General features: G+C 45.6%; 1 protein-coding gene across 5 annotated transcripts in view; it reads right to left on the reverse strand.

Annotated features, from left to right (window-relative positions):
* Window positions 1–19,087, reverse strand: part of HTT (huntingtin) — a 637,913-nt gene that overhangs the window by 313,965 nt on the left and 304,861 nt on the right. For all 5 annotated transcript variants that reach the window (XM_085849284.1, XM_085849282.1, XM_085849286.1 and 2 more), the window contains 4 exons: window positions 14,065–14,318; window positions 10,687–10,826; window positions 9,867–10,080; window positions 9,271–9,409 (listed from right to left, as the gene is read on the reverse strand). In XM_085849284.1, coding sequence (XP_085705410.1) covers window positions 9,271–9,409; window positions 9,867–10,080; window positions 10,687–10,826; window positions 14,065–14,318 — 747 coding nt within the window. The remainder of the gene's footprint in view (window positions 1–9,270; window positions 9,410–9,866; window positions 10,081–10,686; window positions 10,827–14,064; window positions 14,319–19,087) is intronic.

Below are 19,087 nucleotides of genomic sequence, written 5' to 3' on the forward strand. Positions count from 1 at the left end.
AGGGAGGGGGTCAAAGGCGAAGTTACGGGGGGGATAAAAGGACGGTGTTCGTCAGTCAGAACGAGAGAGTCAGCAGAACGGGTCGGAGAGTCAAGAAGAGGAGAGTCGGAAGCAGAGGGTCAAGACTTCGCGGGCGGTGGAGCTGCTCGTCGTGTGTGTTGGAGTCGGAACGGAGGGGACGGAGCTGTGGAAAGGCGGCGACACCAGACGAGGGGGTGCTCGCGTCGTGCAGGAAGCTGCACCCGAGGGAGGCCGACAGCGCGACCTGGCCGAGGTGGAGACGCTCGTCGCACATAATAAAGATCCTCTATACCCCGAGCATCAGCAACCCCCTCCTGTTTCCCCCCGCGCTGAGATAGTGCGACCAAGGGGGCCCCGTTCCCACCCCCTGCCAGGCACTGTCCACGAGGCCCGCGGGTTGCGGGGCCATCGCCGCTCCGCGTCTCATCACCAGACGGGTAGGCCCGACCCGGTCTCGGCCCCAGGCCTACCTCATTCTTGGGGGATTTCTTTTCCTTGGTTTTGGGTATGTGTTGTCGGCGCCGTCTGTGAAGTAGAATTGTATAAGTGTTGCCGTGTGCTCGGTAGTCGGTATTAGCTCTGCACTGTGTTTTCACTTTTATGTTTGCTTTTTGTGTAAATGGAATTGTGTTTTCTTTTTTTGTGTGCATTTGGTGGAATTGTATTTGTGTGCTTTCCGTTCGTCGCGAATAAATGTGCTTTATTGTTGAACTGTTCTCCCGCTTCGCTTCGTCTTTTCCTCCATTGAATCCCCATCTTGCTTCACGTAAAGGGTTGGTAGTGGGCTGAATACGCCCGATAATTAATCGAACCGTCGAGGTCGACGATAACACCGCTCGGTTATTCTGATAGTACGGAACGGGTCGCTTAAGTGGCCCGTGTCCGAAGTCGACCTGCGGCGAGGTGCGATCGCCCGGTCTACCCTCCGCGTGGGTACTTAGGTAGTTCGAATTTGGCGAGCAACCCTATCCCACGCGGGGGCTGATTGGCTCGATCGCGGTGAGACCGAAAGGTCCACCCGTGACTGGTTCCCGGCGTTAGTCCGAGAGGGTCACGACTGGATTGTCCGTCCGGTGGGCGACGTGCCGCGATTCGAGTTACGTGGCCGTCAGCACGCCGGCGGGCGCGAAAACCGCAACAATATATATATATATATATACAGGGTGTCCATAAAGTCTCTTTACAATTTAAAAAATTTATTACAAAAGCAAATGAAAAGATAAACCTGTGGAAATTATTACAAAATGAGGAGTAGATATTGAAGTTTTTTGCCTCATTTAATTCACTTCTATATGGGCACCATTAGTCGCACGAAGCACATCAAGACGGTATAAATTATAAATTATAAAGAGACTTTATGGACACCCTGTATATATCTATATATATATATATATATATATATATATATATATATATATATATATATATATATATATATATATATATATATATATATATATACATATATATATATATATATATAAATATATATATACATATATATATATATATATATATATATATATATATATATATATATATATAGGGTGAGTCAAAAGTAGCACCTGATTTCTGTTTTTTCAGCTGTCAGATTCTTTCTGGGAAGTCATGTTGTTAATAATTGTCTTGCAGATGATTAATTTTCGTAATTTATTTATTTTCATTGATTTTGTTTTGCCGGTTATTGCTGTGAATTTGGAAAGTAACTGAATTTGCACCAAATTGAGCTTAATGGCACAATTAACAGACACAATTGTGTCTACTGGGCTGCGAATAACCTAAGAGGGGCAGTTGAGAAGGAGGTAAATTTACCTGGAGTGACGGTTTGGGCAGCCATATCTCCATTAGGGATAATTGGACCCTTTTTCTTTGAGGGATCTGTCACTGCAGAAATTTACCTGGATATGCTGCAAACCTTCTTTTGGCCCAGGGTACAAGATCAGGACTGTTATTTCCAGCATGATGGAGCTCCACCTCATTATGGGTGTTATGTTCGTCAGTGGCTTGATGAAAACTTTCCCAGAAAGTGGATCGGCCGCCGCGGTCCGATCGAGTGGCCTGCACGCTCCCCAGACCTTACACCTCCAGATTTCTTTATTTGGGGGCTCATGAAAGACCTTGTTTATCGTGAAAAGCCTCGTACCATTCAGGAATTGAAAGCTCAAATCACTGCAAAGTTTGAGGAAATTGATATCGAACTCTGCAGACGTGTGTGCCGCTCTGTGCCTGCTCGGCTGCAATTGTGCATCGATCACGAGGGAGGGCACTTTGAAAATTGCAAGTGAAACAGCTTGGTACATTTCCGTAATAATTTTTTCTTGAATAAATGTTTAGATAAACATGTTATTCATTTATTTCTACCTTCTTGTACACTGTAATACAAATGGCAAACAAACAATCAACTGACAAAAATCGGGCGCGACTTCTGACTCACCCTGTATATGTATGTATATATATATATATATATATATATATATATATATATATATATATATATATATATATATATATATATATATATATATATATATATATATATATATATATATATATAACTAACTAACACAAAGAACGTAAACAAGGGGAGAAGGAGACAAGAGGGGTGGGAGAGGGAAGGAAAAAAAACAGTGTGGAACAGATATTAGATCTGTGGAAGGGAGAGGGATGAGGTGGGGTACATGGTAAACAAGATGGACACTACAGGAACTTTCAGGAAGGAAGGCAGGGAATTTGCAGGGTGTGGGTTTGTGGTGGATTAATGGGAGTAGAAAACATCGTGGTTTTGATGGGAGAAGACAAGAGATGGTGGTGAACAGCTTTTTTTGAAGACCTGGAGGGAAGAATGGGATTGAAGAGTGTGGGAGTTTGGTCCAAAGGCAGGAAAAAAGAGGAATGGAAGAGTAAAGGTGAACAGTGAGCAGTTGGGAATTGTAAGTAGTTGGTATGTTTTCGCTTCATGCACATCATCCGTGATTTTATTTTTATTTTCTTGCAGTTCTGTCAGTTGCCAAAACACTGCCCAAATAAAGGTGTGCATCAGAAGAAGGTGTTGCATGCTTGGAACAACATCACCCACAGGGCGGGTACTCTGCTTGTAGTTAGTAACTGCTTGCATATCCCTTGCATGCAATCACCCTCATCGAGCCTGTGACCCAATGACATCAAACTTTTGGTATCTTCCTTCAAGATGCTTTGCCAAGGCTTTACTGCAGCCATTTTCAGTTGTTGTTTGTTTTGGGGGGGTTTACAACTTTAATGTCCTCTTCAGCAATGTGAAATGCATGCCCCATTGGATTGAAGTAAGGAGGTTGGTTTAGCCAGTCGAAAACCTTCCACTTTTTTCCCTGATGAACTCCTTTGTTGCGTTGGCAGCGTGTTTTGGGTCATTGCCTTGCTGCACAGTGAAGCACTGCCCAATGAGTTTGGAGGCATTTTCTTGCACACGGGCAGATAAAATGTTTCTGTGCACTTCCGAATTCATTCTGTTGCCATCATTAGTTACATCATCGATAAAGATGTGTGAGCCAGTTCCAGAGGCAGCCGTGCAAGCCCAAGCCAATGAAACGACCTCCACCATGCTTCACAGATGAGGTGGTATGTTTTCGATCATATGCAGATCATTCCCTTCTCCACACTTTCACCTTTCCATCGCTTTGGTGAACGTTTATCTTGATCTCACCTGTCCATAAAACTTTGTTCCAGAACTCTACTGGTTCACCTCTGTACTTCTTGGCAAATTCGAATCTGGCCTTTCTATTTTTGGTGCCGACGAGAGGTTTGCATCTTGCGGTGCAGCCTTTGTAAATCTGCTGTTGAAGCCTTCTGCGAAACGGTAGATTGCGATACCTTCACCCCTGCACTCTGGAGGTTTTTGGTGACGTCACTGACAGTTGTTTTCGGGTTTTTCTTCACTGCTCTGATGATTTTTCTGTCATCCACTGCAGTTGTTTTCCTTGGCCGGTTTGGCCATCGTCTATTGCCGAGTACACTCGTGGCTTCTTTCTTTTTCAAGATGTTTCAAATTGTTGTATTTGCCGTGCTAAATGGTTCTAATTGAATTCTTCTGTTCTTTCTGCTTCCAAATTGCTTGCTTCTCTTTCAGAGACAGTTATCTGGTCTTCATGTTGGTTTATGCCTCAGGGAAAGGCAGACTCCCCATAGACTTTGCCTTATATCCAAAGGCAGACTCCCAAGGGAAAAGCAAAGGCCAAAACTAGGAATAGATATTCACTGCTCTTTTATGTGTGAACAATCGATGCAACAAGAAACACCAGTCAGTCATTTGTTTTGATACTTATGCTGACCTAAAATGGGGGGGACTGAACATAAAAAGTGCTATTTTTCTACAACGGTAAAACATACATGGTTAGAAACACCAATAAATAAAATTTGACATTCTCTACTCTTGCCCCATATTCATCTTTTGATCACAAATCCAAATTTATTGAGTATATGGCAAGAACAACAAGTTTGACTTCACTGTCCCAAATACTTAAGGAGGGCAGTAAATAAGTGTGTGTGTGTGTGTGTGTGTCTGAATCGAACCCCCTAACTTGATGAGGCAGCAGGGCACAGATCGAGTCCCATCACAGCGCTTGCTGCACGACCTGCCAGCAACGAGTGTCACCTGCCACGTGAGCACATCGTCTCTGCCCTGCTGATCACCAGTCAGGAGGTTTGCAGCCACGAACATTAAATTGAACAAAAGAAGCACGCCAACTCTATGACAAAACGATGACGTAATGCCCATACATTGCAGACAGCCTGGCTTTTGGAGGACAGCCAACACACACACACACACACACACACACACACACACACACACACACACACACACACACACACACACACACACACACACACACACACACACACACACACACACACACACACACACACACACACACACACACACACGCATGTATCTTTTCTATACATTCCCTCTCGAACAACAGATTTGCAGCAGATGTCAAAACACAAGCAACAAATTACACATTCATCCCCAAAGAGAAAATTCAATCTCTCGAATTCTGACTCAGTTTCTCTTCCTCGATCAAATGCTCTCTGGACTCAATGTGAAGTCTCCACGAGACAAGGTACAATATAATTCCTGATATATCGAGATACCTTCCATGAAACTGAATAAGTTACATCACTGGGAGATAGCTCAAATCCTCCTCCAGTGACGCGTCTCCTCTGGTTTTTTTTTTATTTTTTTTTTTTCAGCACTTGTTGCAAAAACATTGTCTCCTTGGGATCCCCATCATTGATGCAAGAAAGAGTGAAAGCCACATTAATCTGTGATGTCTATTTTTATTTTGCAGGGTTTAAGACTCATGTAAGAGTTGTTACACAAATCAAGCACACACACACACACACACACACACACACACACACACACACACACACACACACACACACACACACACACACACACACACACACACACACACACACACACACACACACGCAGGCAGAGAAACCAGACAACACAGAACTTGGCTTGAAACCAACACAGCGGATAACCTTTGAAGAAGTGACGAAACTTCCCAGACATGTACTCCGGTACTTATGAAGTCACTTTGTCTCCACAGTCAGTGGAACAATTATGGTGAAATCTCACCCTCAGCTCCCACCCCTACCCACGGGGTTCATCCATGCTCTGTCTTCTATTTCCAGATATTGAGTGTCAAATGTGGAAGCAGAAAATGCCATTTTTAAAGTCTTTAGTATGATTCAGACAGGTACAAATTGAACTGCCGACATCCCCTGCCTCAGAGCAGACGAGCTAACTTGTAATGCCACCGAGTACGGTTGATTCTCACAATATTTGTTTCCAGCTGATTCACTCTATTTCCACATGCTGCCACAGTAGGTCCAGAAAACCATGAAGTGAGGCAGTTCCTAGCGGACACTCCCGCCCTCCGGGCAACCTGTCTGCTTAAACTTCCAAAATCCCTCCGAGCGGGAGTACCGTTCTCGGCACAACTTCGGTGGGCAATTGACTGCGCACATTCTTGGACGTGCACTTCATAATTTTTGTCATTTGTGAAAGGAATTGTGTTCATCACAACAAATCATACTCCGTTTCATGAGATAAAGGAAGATGATTTGTAATACCGGCTATCACCAAAGGTGGCGCCATTTCCACCACGTATCAACATTGGAGTTTTGGTGTCATCCAAAATGTCATCTATTACTATAAATGGAGAATTCAAACAGTGTATTTGGCACGACCGTTCCTGGGCAAACAACAGACTGGGCATCCTCCATCGATCCAAGTCTTTCGTTGGAAAATCAGAGCTACTCAGTCTATAAATCCTTTGTCCATATCTCAATGGATGACTGCCATTCCCGATGCGCCGATGCCCAAGCATCGCTTCTGTCTGTCCTGGATTTTGTGGAATTTGAAGTTCTCAAAGTTATTGGAATCTCCCATGATCAAGTCAAAGCAAAGGGTCAGTTGCTCTCACATCGGAGGCAGGTTGGTAGGCTCTGTTTTCTATCGTTTATCCTCTGATATTGCTCCCTTTTCTCTCTCAGTCCTTCAACCCTCATCAGCAACTGCAGGACGTGTGTTCTTAAAATAACCCTCTCCTAATTAAGCCTCCAAAAGCCAGGCTGTCTGCAGGCCTCAACTCTTTATTCTCTCGCTTCTCCCATATATTCAACCACCTTCCAGAAGCTGTTCTGTCTCACTCTTCCCTCCAGGATTTCAAGCAAGCAGTGCACCGCTTTCTCTTGTAATCCCCAATTGTGACCCATGATCTTCATTCCCCCCGTTAACCTTTCCAAACCCAACAACCTTGCTTCCTCATTTCAGGGTTTACTTCCGTCTTCCCTTTCCTCTTATCCGGTTCATTCATTCCTTTGATGCTTCCCTCACTGGCAGCTCTACCTTGCTCTTCCACGAGCCTCATTCCTCGAAAGAAAAAATAAATAGTAGTCTGGCCCATCCATTCCATCCATTCATTCATCCATTGGGACCATCCCCTTTGCAGAGCGTTGGTGCTGCCTAAGCAGTCTCCTTGGCTATTGGGAACAATCCTGGACGGGTCGCCACTCCGACACTGGATACCAGCAAGCTGGCACTCATTTTGCCGACCTCGGAAGGTTGACAGGCGTAGTCAACCCCACCTGGTATTAATTCAACAGCCAAGTGGGATTTGAACTCAGGATCCTAGGATCCCAAGCCCACCACCATAACCATTGAGCCAACACCAGGCATATTGTTCTCCACTAATTGCGAAATATCTTGGGTTTTATCCAAAGCATGCGAGTACCGTTATTAACTTCATGCAATTCTCTCTTCACACTTCCTGAGAGCAGATTACTTTTAAAAGAGGTTATTCAACGACAAAAATATCGTAATATGATTGTGTCCTAACCCTTGATTGTCGAGTCTGCTGATTTTGCATCACATTTCGCATCTGTCCATGAATAGCATCGCTGCCTCGAGACCCCACAATGTACGCCATGGTACATCCCATAACCATGATGCTTCTCAGTCTTGCCATCTCTTCTTTTAATAAACAGAAACTTGGCTCACGGAAGAATTAAAGGACAAGGGGGCAGCAGGTTCACAAAATAACAGAGGCTGAAAGTGGTTGAAGACATCGCACATGAGCGAATGAGCGGCAGAAAAGAAATGTGTAAGGGGAGCAGATGAGGTGGGTGAGGGGATTGATGAGTGGAAGGGACTCGTGGGACATCTGGGAGAAATAATGAGAAGGTGATTTATTTACTTATTTATGTTTGTATACAAGGTCAAGGCTCGTGGAGGAGCAAGAACACAGAACAGAAAAGGATGCAAAATAATAAAAGGAACCACAGAGAGGAGAAAGCACCAACAGAAGGGTTGAAGGACAAAATAGAGGGAGACTTGGGACAAACAATGGGTGCGAGGAGGAATGGGGGCAGGAGAGGATGCATGGGGTGGACAAGATGGACACATAAGGAAACTCTCATGAGGGGAAAATGGAATTTTGGAAGAAGGTGGGCTTGGGGGTGGAGTGGTGGGGGTTAACAGGTTACACTCTTGAAAGACTAAGAGAAGGACATGAGACAAAAGACACCATAACATCAGTGTACTGAACTACCCACACACCATCAGTTGGTCGGCAATGTCAAATATCACACACAATTGGATATATTTGACGAACATATCCGAATACCCGATATGAGAGGCAAGATTGATGTTGCACAACGTTACTATTCTGCAAAAGCATTCAGACCGCAATGTATGAGCAAATGTCATTGTTTCTGATGCCAATGGGGAAAAAAAAAAAAATCACACGCACAATGCAAATGTATTAAGCAACCTGTTAATGCCGATACCGCAGGAGGACAGAAACCATTGTCACTCAAAGCACTATCTGCAGAAATCCTTTTTATAATGACACGTCTGTTTGTTTTTAACAGCTGCTTTGAATACTAGCCTTTGATGGCATTACCTTTAGTTTGCAGAAAGAATACTGCATTTGATCATTGATATTTTACAGGTTTAATGCAGTGCGAACGTGTGTGAGAGTGTATATAGAGTGATGGTGTTGGAAATGTACACCAGGTGAGAGCATAGATGTACACGTAGGTCGTAGGAGACCCGAGGAAGAGTTATCTCAAGCAATTCTGGAAGAGGAACTTAAGGGAGCCAAGTGGGAGATCATAAAGATAAGAGACGAGATCGATAAAGTGAAGGAAGAACGAGTAGAGACGGGGGCAGGGGGGGTACAGCCAATTAAGGGAGAATTGATGGAATGTGTTGAAACGAGGCTTAAAGTTCGAGGTCTCGTATCCTCTCCACGTGTTCCTGCATTGCAGGTATCGGTGGAGAGGATAGGAGACCTCGAGGCGAACCAGGATGAGGCGAGTCCGGTCAGGTTATGACGGCGTGAGCTGACACGGGTGCATGGTGTGAATGGGTGTGTGTCGAGCTTGGGGGGAATAAAGGACCTGGGGTTTCGTGGAGTGATGAGAGGAATAGAGTGCGTGCCGGGTGTGCAGAGAACGAGTGCGAGAGCGTGGGACATGCACCGACTCGGACGGGGGTAGGCGTTAGTCTGACTGAGGGGAGGAGTGAGCCTCCTGACCGTGGGAAACTTAAAATGAGGAGTTTGAGGACTGTTTCAATAAAGGTAACCCCAGCGTATATCTACTGGTGGTTGACGACAGAAATTAAGCATTGTGCTGCAGCTTTGAAAAAAACTGTCATAAGTGCCGACATCCATCGAAAACCAAGAGATTATTTACCACATAATCAGCAAACAGGATGAAAGCTCCCTGGCGCACAATCTCCTCATTGCAAAGGATCTGCTGCACGGGTTCGGTAGGAATTTCTGCTGGGCCGGGCCTCATGAGTGGCAGCTTCGATCCCGACAGGCAGGGTCTCCTATAAATAAGGGACAAACAAAATATAAGTTTCTTCTCCAGAAAGCAGAACATCATTGCACCGACAAAGCACTTCCCTTTCATTTGGCTCAATAAGTGAGTGATTGAAGGACCAATGTGAGAAAACCACAACTGCAGCTACATGTTGTTGCCAGCATCGGGTTAGTAAAGTTATAGTTTTGACATTTATGTATTCGTGGATAGCCAGCTGAAGCACTGCCAAGGCCTTGCAAATAATGCACACAAGTCGATTCTGTGCTGGTGCAATAGTGCACGGGTTTGAAGACGTTCACAAATGTGAAAGCATAACCATCTGAGTACTTCAAATGGCTATCAAGCTTTCACAAAAGACCATTGTATAAAGATAACAACGAATAAAGTCCGAAACACATGAACCAAATTTCCAGCTTTCGCAGGAAAGCTTTCCCAAGTTTACAAGAAGTCATCGGCATCCTCACATTTCGGTGTGCAAGACCCTCTGCCACCAATTGTAGTCGGTACGATCAGAAAGCATAAGCAGCAGTTGGCACCAAAGCAATACGGGGCACGGATGCCTCGAGATAATAGCTCCGGCTAATGCGCTCAGCCGTCGGAGCGAGTACAGGTTGCGATCCTCTTTCGCCTTTTCTTCAAGTACTTTGCCTGACACTCCTGCAACTTGCCTAAAAATACCTATAATTACAAAACAAGACAACCGCATCTTCATTAGGTGTTCCAAAAGGGTGTGAAATACTGCACTAGTGCAAGGGCACATGCCTGCTGGGTGATCATGCCACCCTTCAATTTCAAAAAACATCCACCATGGAGTCACGCACAACGGTCGTAAAAAAAACACAAATTGGTGTTGATATCCAAGCCAGCACACACACATAGTGGCATTTGGTGAAAAATGTACATTTAATCAGACAAAACACATCGACAGCAATGAAGCACAAAGACTCTCGACAGTTTGCAGTACAGACACGAAGAATGTGCAAGAAAAAGCTGAAAGTCCACATTCCCCCCCCCCACACACACACACACACACACACACACACACAGACACACACACACACACACACACACACACACACACAGACACACACACACACACACACACACACAGACACACACACACACACACACACCCAGCCCCAAAACGGAAACCGTTTAGGGAAAATAAAATTCAAAAATTTTTTTTTTCATTTGGAAAGCTTCCCTTTAAACCGCTGACCAAAAAGTTTCCACAAAGGCCGAGACGGTGTCTGTGCAGTCGGGTAAACGATCACAAGACGGTACCTGACTTGAACATGTGTATCAAGCACATGAGCAATGCTGAAAGCTGCTGGGCAAACATGCACTGACATTGTAAAGGCCCTGAAGAAATCTCTTCTCTCGCCGTGCGCTCAAACAGGATGCCGACCAGTTGGAAGAGAAACCTGCGGCACAATCGCGACACCTCTACCATCTCCGGCCTGGAGGCGACGGGCACCCCTGCTCAAAGGAAGGTTTCAGTTCACAGAGTATCGACATATTTCGTTTTAAAATTATACGGCAATTTAACAGGCTGTACAATATTTAAAAGGCCGTTGTGTGAAGATGAGGTGGTTTGCAGAGATAATTGTCTCGTGATACTCGAGTCTCGCACATCTCAAGGTCACTCGCTGATACTCGAGACGAGAGTCCATGAAAGATTAAAAGGTTATGTGGACAAATGTTAAATCAGTTCTTTGAAGTAACAGAAGTTAAACTTGAATTTTTGGCTTCAGCTTGAAAGGTCAAAAAGAAACAGACATTTACAAAATTAATAAAAGGGCAAAGGAGACATTTAACAGATATATATATATATATATATATATATATATATATATATATATATATATATATATATATATATATATATATATATATATATATATATAGTGTTTTTTTAGGATAATTTTTCATGTGTTTTAATTATACATTTGATTTTGCATTAACAAGGGGGATAATTTGGCCTTAGGGGGATTAAGCGAGACTTTATGTTAAATATTTTAAACCATCTGAGAAAATATAATTTGATGCAAATGCGTAAGTGTGCCCCCACCAGTATTAGACGTCAACCCACAATGAACATTGAATCTCGATTAAAGGTCACATGAAAAATTAAAGATCACGTGATAGAACACGGGAGGAAAAAAAGATGGATAATTAATAGAGAAAAAACATCAGATGCTTCCAAGCTCGAGTTATGATCTGCAAAATGATTTTCAAAGGTCACATGACCTTTGACCTACGAGCTGTCGAACCCAACATTGAATCGGTTCATCTCTATGTTGCACAGTCCATATTCGTGCCAAGTTTGGTCAAAACCCCTTCAGTGGTTCACAAGTTATTGCAGCAACAAAGATTTTCAATTAAAGGGCACATGACCATGGAGAGCTTTGAACTTTGGAACCCAAAATTGAATCGGTTCATCTTTTTATTACCTCCACCACCGAAGGTGAAGGAGGTTATGTCTTCACCCCTCTCCGCCTGTTTATTACTTGCAAAACCGAAGATTTTTCAAGCATATTGGTTCGTCGATTTTGTTGTTGTTCCTCTGTCCCTGTCTGTCTGTCTTTCACCTACAGGTCACAATTTTAAACCGATCTTCACGAAACTTCATCACATGGTGGAGTCTGTCATAAGAAAGAAGCCTATTGTTTTGGAGGTCAAAAGGTCAACATAGGGCAAAGGTCAACAACTTCAGTGGGATTTCTAAAATCCTCAATTTTCATCCGATTGACTTGAAATTTGATGAGGAGTTGCATATCAGGTCACTGAATTCAGCCACCAATTATTTAAGAGAGCTCCGCGTTGTTGTTGTTGTTGTTCTTCTTCTTCTTCTTGTGAAGACAAAACCTTTAGGACTCGGCTCTTTTATATACAGGATCCGGATCTCCTTAAATACTAAACACCTGTACACATCCTCGCATTGAGGGTGCCTTTTGAGAGCGTCTATCATAAACTTTTAAATTTATTCGGACATTTGCTTTAAAGTTTCGAAAAGTTCACGTTACTATTTAAAGATTATTCCATTTAATGTGTTGTAATTTCGTAAATACACGATTTTCTCATCATGAACGACGATCGTCCATGACGGATCTCGCTATTGGCTCAATCAAGGCACGTGACGAAATATCAGAAGTTGTTGTTGTTTTTCTTTCTTTCTTTTTCTTCTTCTTCCTCTTCTTGTTCTTGTTCTTGTTCTTCTTCTTCTGGTGAAGACAAAACCTTTAGGACGCAGCTCTTGGACACATTTGCCCTTGTTTTTGACCATAGAGACCATATTTTTGATCATATATTTAAGGTCAAATTTGTTTCATGGATTTTGCAAGTATCGTGCTCGACACGACGACGACTTCTTGTTGGGTGGTTGCTAGACTACCCTTATTCTCAGGTTTTCCGTCTGTCTGTTTGTTTGCATGTAATGGACAGCTCTGGAAGCCAGAGGAGTCAACGGATTTTGATGAAACTTGACAGGTAGGTTCATATCAGGATCTCGTTGTATGCTTTTGAGCACTGTTGCTATGGACGCCACCGTTGCCTAGCAACGGGACTTTGAAATTTTTGAAAAAATCCGAAAAAAAAATTTTCCGAAAGTTAAAAATCGGCTTCCGCGCTTTTATGCGCATGATAATCAACCTCTGTCAAAAATTTTCAGCCCGATCCGTCAAAAACTATGATTAGTATGCCATTATATAGCAACCACCCATGTCGCGTACTGGCTTGTCTGTCTGTCTGTCTGTCTGTCTGTCTGTCTGTCTGTCTGTCTGTCTGTCTGTCTGTCTGTCTGTCTGTGTGTGCAGGATATCTCAAAAAGTTGTGGATGGATCCATATGAAATTTTGTGGACAAGTTGGGTGTGTGACAAGGATGAAGTGATTGGATTTTGGTGAAGATCCAGATCCGGAAACGACTACTATAATTTTTTTTCACGTTTCTTCACCATCGAGAAGAGATCGGGCCGAAAAGGATTCATCGCACGGCATCTCAAGAAGTTGAAGACGGATTTGGACGAAACTTGGTGGACATTTCAAGTGTGTGATGGGGAAGAATTGATACAATTTTGGTGAAGATCCGAATCTGGATCCGAAATTTTTTTTCAGCGATTCTTCACCCATTGCGAGATAGAGCTAAATCGATATATAGCATGATATTGGACAAAAAGTTGTGGACGAGTTATGACAAAACTAGATGGATGAGTTGGTGAGGTGACAATAACAATCCGATTCGATTTGGGTTCAGGTCCGAATCCAGATCCGGATACGAGGATTATTAAATTTTTAAAGTGATTCTTCACCATTGAGAGATGGAGCTAAAAATGATACTTGGAATGATATTTCATGAAGTTATTGGGATCGATATGTTCCACTGGATCAGGCATTGCGTGGCGGAGGTATGCGTTCTACCGAGTGCCCTTCCAGTTACAGTCTGTACTTGTCCAAAGCTTGGATGAAATCACTACAGTGGGTCACAAGTTATCGTGGTAACAAAAAAAAAAACAATCATGGAAAGTCAGACGGACAGACAACCCAAAAAACAAAAGCAAAACCTGAAACCTGGATTCTCACAAGACATCAATGCAACAACAGAAATGTACAACTGAAGGATGATGTTAAAGCCACCATGACATGGTCTTAACCCAGGGTCTTACCGACATAAAGTCTCCTCTGGAGAGTCTTTGCACAAAGCTTCCTCTGCTGGTAAATCACCCTGACCAGGTGGAGTGTGGACGGTAAAAAAGCTGGAAGTCTTGGATGATATGCACAGTGTCGGGATGTGGATGAGGTGACAGCTGGAGAGTTCCTGAATCCGAGACAAAATAATATCTTCGGAAGAATGGGAGATGAGAGTACGGAGGAGGGCCAGCACTCCGGCAAGCCACTTCGCCACCGTCTTTTCGCATTCCTGTAGCGGGACGGGCATCCAAGGTTAGGCCGTTTTGCACAAGCTGGAGTCTCATTCCCCAAAACACTGCAGCAGCCAAAAGTGGTGTATAGATGTTTGCATAAGTGTAAGGTGGACCCGTTCATGTGAAGGAAAACCATCCCAGGCTCAGAGGAACCAAAAAAAAAAAGGGCAAACAAATATTTCAACAAAAAAACAGACTCTAAAAGTAAGAATTTCATCCTGATGTACAAACGGATGTTTGCTTTATTCCGGTGCCACCCCCGAAATCAAAGATTTCACTGATTTTTTTTGTTTTCTTTCTTTGGTAACGAGACGGGTCTTTTTTCGACCTGCACGTTCGTGCTTCTGTTCCACAAACGTAACAGCGATTGGTTTGTCGACATGAGTTTGAAGATGCTCAAAACACGCTTACTCGAGTCGCGCGTCCTCATCACACAACATAAAACGTGTTGGCGTGATGGGGATAATAAATAATATAAACTGCATTACAGTGTCATGAAAGACTAACACGACGAGTGTAAAATGACAAAACACGAGATTAAATGTTTACATTCGCCGGTGGTTTATTATTTGAAACTTAGTGTCCCGAGACGTGAGACAATGGAACACTCACTCATTTTCCAACATCACAGCGTGCGTCTCGCACTCGCTTCGGAGCTGTCGAGCCGAGGATCGAACGTCCACCCAGATATAGAGGGTTTCAGAGCTATCTCATAATTCCGTGTGCACCGCCATGTTGGTCGTGTTCATATACTTGGCAACGATAGTATCAGTAGCTCCACAGTCGAGCACGTTTGTCTCGTTATTCTGACAATGCAATGGAAGGTTACGCTATTCATTGTCCTCGTTTGGTGTTGTTTACCGTTTCTCACTAGTTGAGCTTGCCGACCAATATGGCAGCCAAGAACTGCATCATGGCTCATCAATCACCCCTCTATAAACAACCATCCTTGTGTTTTGCGAACGGGGTGATCCGCCAATGCGTGCGCCGTCCCTCGGACGGACGTCAAACCGGGAATCCCATCTGCCGGCGTTACTTGGTGGACGTTAAAAATCCCACAGTGTCCTTCACGAAGAGGAGTCGAGTTATCTCCGGCACCCTGAACGAATTACAAGTTCCATCACACTCAGTCGAGTGACGAAGTGGTGAAAACCAACAAACTGCTTCGGAAGAACCAACGCTCGGCGGAGAGCGTGATGCACCAGACAAGCGGATATGGAGCGTGTCTGCAGTTTCCGCAGCTCAAAGAGGATGGTGCATTGATAGCACGTTGACCGTTAAGCTGTCTATCTTATAGTTTGATTCACAACCCATCACGAACTGTCACATTCGAGGCGAGCAGGCATGGCGTTGCATCACAAAGTACATCATCCACCGGGCGGACGTTACGCTGGGTGTCCCGTCTGCTCGAGCTAGTCAGTGTACGTTGAAGATGTCATCGTGTCATTTGGGGGAGTAAGCGAGTTATCGTCAGAACTCTGAACAAATTACAAATTCCTCGTCAAATAGCGTTCGGTCCAACTCCAGGCCAGCCAGTTCATGCGACACTTGGGCCAAAAACATTCCCTGGACGACACCACATAATCGGGCCCATCAAAGTAGTCGTAATGGTAGTTGCAGTCATAGTGTAGTTGGTAGTAGTAGGTTTTGGTTGGTAGGAGCAGTTTTAATGGTCGTAAATGTTCAAAATGTTAGGGTTAGGGTTTCGGGTAAACATGAAAAGATGCTTGAAATGACGACATATATCAATTCATAAATATATATATATATATATAAAAAAATAATTTTACAAGTTATTTACGTAAAAATAGTTAATGTTTGAACGCCAGCAAACTGATAGCCGGGAGACTTGATTTCACTGCAATACATGCAGATTACTAATCGAGGCGTCAGGGTTAAAGAGACGGTCATCAAGCATGACGTGTTGGACTGCTGCGATGCTACGGGCCATTCGTGGGGGAAAACACCTGACGAACACCTGCAACGGCACAAATGAAAACCAGGAGAGCGCCCAGGTGATTAACAGGTAACTTTAACGCACGGTTTTCATACGAGCACAAGAATGCACGCAAAATAGAAATGAGAGGATCAAGCAAATGTCACATTTACGAAGCCGCAGTTTAATGCCAAATCTTCTGCATCAGAATCGACAGAAAGCGGTTATGTCAAACAAACAACCGATAGATCCGTGTTTCCCTTTAGTGGTCCGCTGCTTAAAATGAACAACAAAAACAAAACAAAAAAAAAACCCCCCAACAAAACAACAAGAGCGTGAAGGTAAGTTTATCCGATGCAACTATTCATTCCTTCAACAGCATTCCAATACGAGAAAGTTTGCTATCCGATTCAAGGAATCAAACAACCCACTTCCGTGAACGATAAATTACCTTCCTTCGAAACATTCATCATCTGCATTCCCGACTGGATGGCAAGACGGCCTGCGAATACTTGGAATGTCGTGAAATCGGTGAATTTTTTTATTTTTTTTTCCCAAAAGGAAACGTTGCTTGGGATTTGTCATGGCAGTGCCAAGGAACAGCAGCAGCCTTTTTGCAAATCACAATATCGCAATCCTCACGAGTTCAGGGATGAAACGGCAATGAGCAGCAGATCGCAGCTAAAAGTGCCGCAGGTGCACAACCTGGGAATCTATCAATGTTGGAAGACATACATGAGTGAGAAGAAGAAGAAATAAAAATTAATCCCTCACTCATCCCTTCCCATTCGCCTCATCCCGTCCCCTTCCTCTCACCGACCCACCCACCGAGATGCACACCTGAGATCCGCCGGTTAACGATGCTCGCAAAAGAGACCGCTGCCGGCACTGAGCTGCGGTGACCAATTCAGAGAAGGCATTACAATGGAGAACACAATTAGTTGGTGGGAAACAGTCGTAAAGCCAGAGTGGCAGATCCCTGCAGCATGCTTATCAAAAAAAAATGCCCAGAGGAAACAGCTTGGCTGCAAATCTTCGATCGTGAACAAAAAAAAAACACCTTTTGCAACGCAAAACGAGGTTTCAGATTTTCAACTGCAGAGAAAATAAAATGTACATTTCTCAACACGGATCGATGAAACAGCAAAACCGTTGTTTACTTTGGCCGATTGGTGAAAAGGCAAACCCATCAAACACTGTGTGGCAAATCCAAACGATCACTTCGATCAGAAAATCAAAATCAATTGAAGCAAAACCAATAATTCACCTGCCAAGCACACACAAACAAGAAGAAAATAATAACAGCAGTTGAATGGCCAATGAAGGGTGACGTGGATAGTGTTGAAGATAAAGGATGCTGTGGATTAAAAACAATGCTGAGAGTGCAAATAGCAAGCTGAGAAGGTTAAACGGGTGATGATAGTGGAGAGGATAAGGAGACCTGTGGGAGGCTTTGCGACGGCCAACCGAGAGGGTGGCGCGGGAGACTGTTGATTGAGAGGGCGACGCGGGCGACGCCGACCGAGAGGGCGGCACAGGCGACGGCCGACTGAGAGCGTGACGCGGGCGACTGCCGACCGAGAGGGTGGCGCAGGCGACGGCTGACCGAGAGGGCGGCGCGGGCGACTGTCGATTGAGAGGGCGACGCGGGCGACGCCGACCGAGAGGGCGGCACAGGCGATGGCCGACCGAGAGGGCGACGGGGGTGACTGTTGATTGAGAGGGCGACACAGGCGACGGCCGACTGAGAGCGTGACGCGGGCGACTGCCGACCGAGAGGGTTGCACGAGCGACAGCCGACCGAGAGGGCGGCGTGGGCGACGGCTGACCGAGAGAGCGACGCGGGTGACTGTCAATTGAGAGGGCGACGCAGGCGACGGCCAACCGAGAGTGTGACGCGGGCGACTGCCAATTGAGAGGGCGACACAGGCGACGGCCGACTGAGAGCGTGACGCGGGCGACTGCCGATTGAGAGGACGACGCAGGCGACGGTCGACCGAGAGGGTGACGTGGGCGACTGTCAATTGAGAGGGCGACGCCGACCGAGAGGGCGGCACAGGCGACGGCTGACCGAGAGGCGACGCGGGTGACTGTTGATTGAGAGGGCGACACAGGCAACGGCTGACCGAGAGGGTGACGCGGGCGACTGTCAATTGAGAGGGCGACGCCGACCGAGAGGGCGGCACAGGCGACGGCTGACCGAGAGGCGACGCGGGTGACTGTTGATTGAGAGGGCGACACAGGCAACGGCCGACCGACAGCGTGACGCGGGCGACTGCCGATTGAGAGGGCGACGCGAGCGACGACCGACCGAGAGGGCTACACGGGCGACAGCTGACCGAGAGGGCTACACGGGCGACAGCTGACCGAGAGGGCGGTGTGGGCGACGGCCGACCGAGAGAGCGACGCGGGTGACTGTCAATTGAGAGGGCGACGCAGGTGACGGCCGACCGAGAGCGTGACGCGGGCGACTGCCGATTGAGAGGGCTATGTGGGCGACGGCCGACCGAGAGGGCTGCATGGGCGACGGCCGACCGAGAGGGCGGCACGGGCGACGGCCGACCAAGAAGGTGGCGCGGGCGACGGCCGACCGAGAGGGCGGCGTGGGTGCCCGAGAAGGCGAGCAGGCGACGGCCGACCGAGAGGGCGGCGTGGGTGCCCGAGAAGGCGAGCAGGCGACGGCCGACGGAGAGGTGGCGTGGGTGACGGTCGGCCGAGAGGGCGGGGCGAGCGAGGGCCGACCGGGAGGGTGGTGCAGGCAACAGTAAAACTGCCTGCTGTGCGGTTGACCATTAACCTGTATGAGGAGCAGCATTAAAATGAAGACAA

The sequence above is a fragment of the Eptatretus burgeri genome, chromosome 12, assembly GCF_056783735.1.
Source record: "Eptatretus burgeri isolate ZD-2024b chromosome 12, Ebu_testis_v1, whole genome shotgun sequence".
In the NCBI taxonomy this organism is placed as follows: Eukaryota; Metazoa; Chordata; class Myxini; order Myxiniformes; family Myxinidae; genus Eptatretus; species Eptatretus burgeri.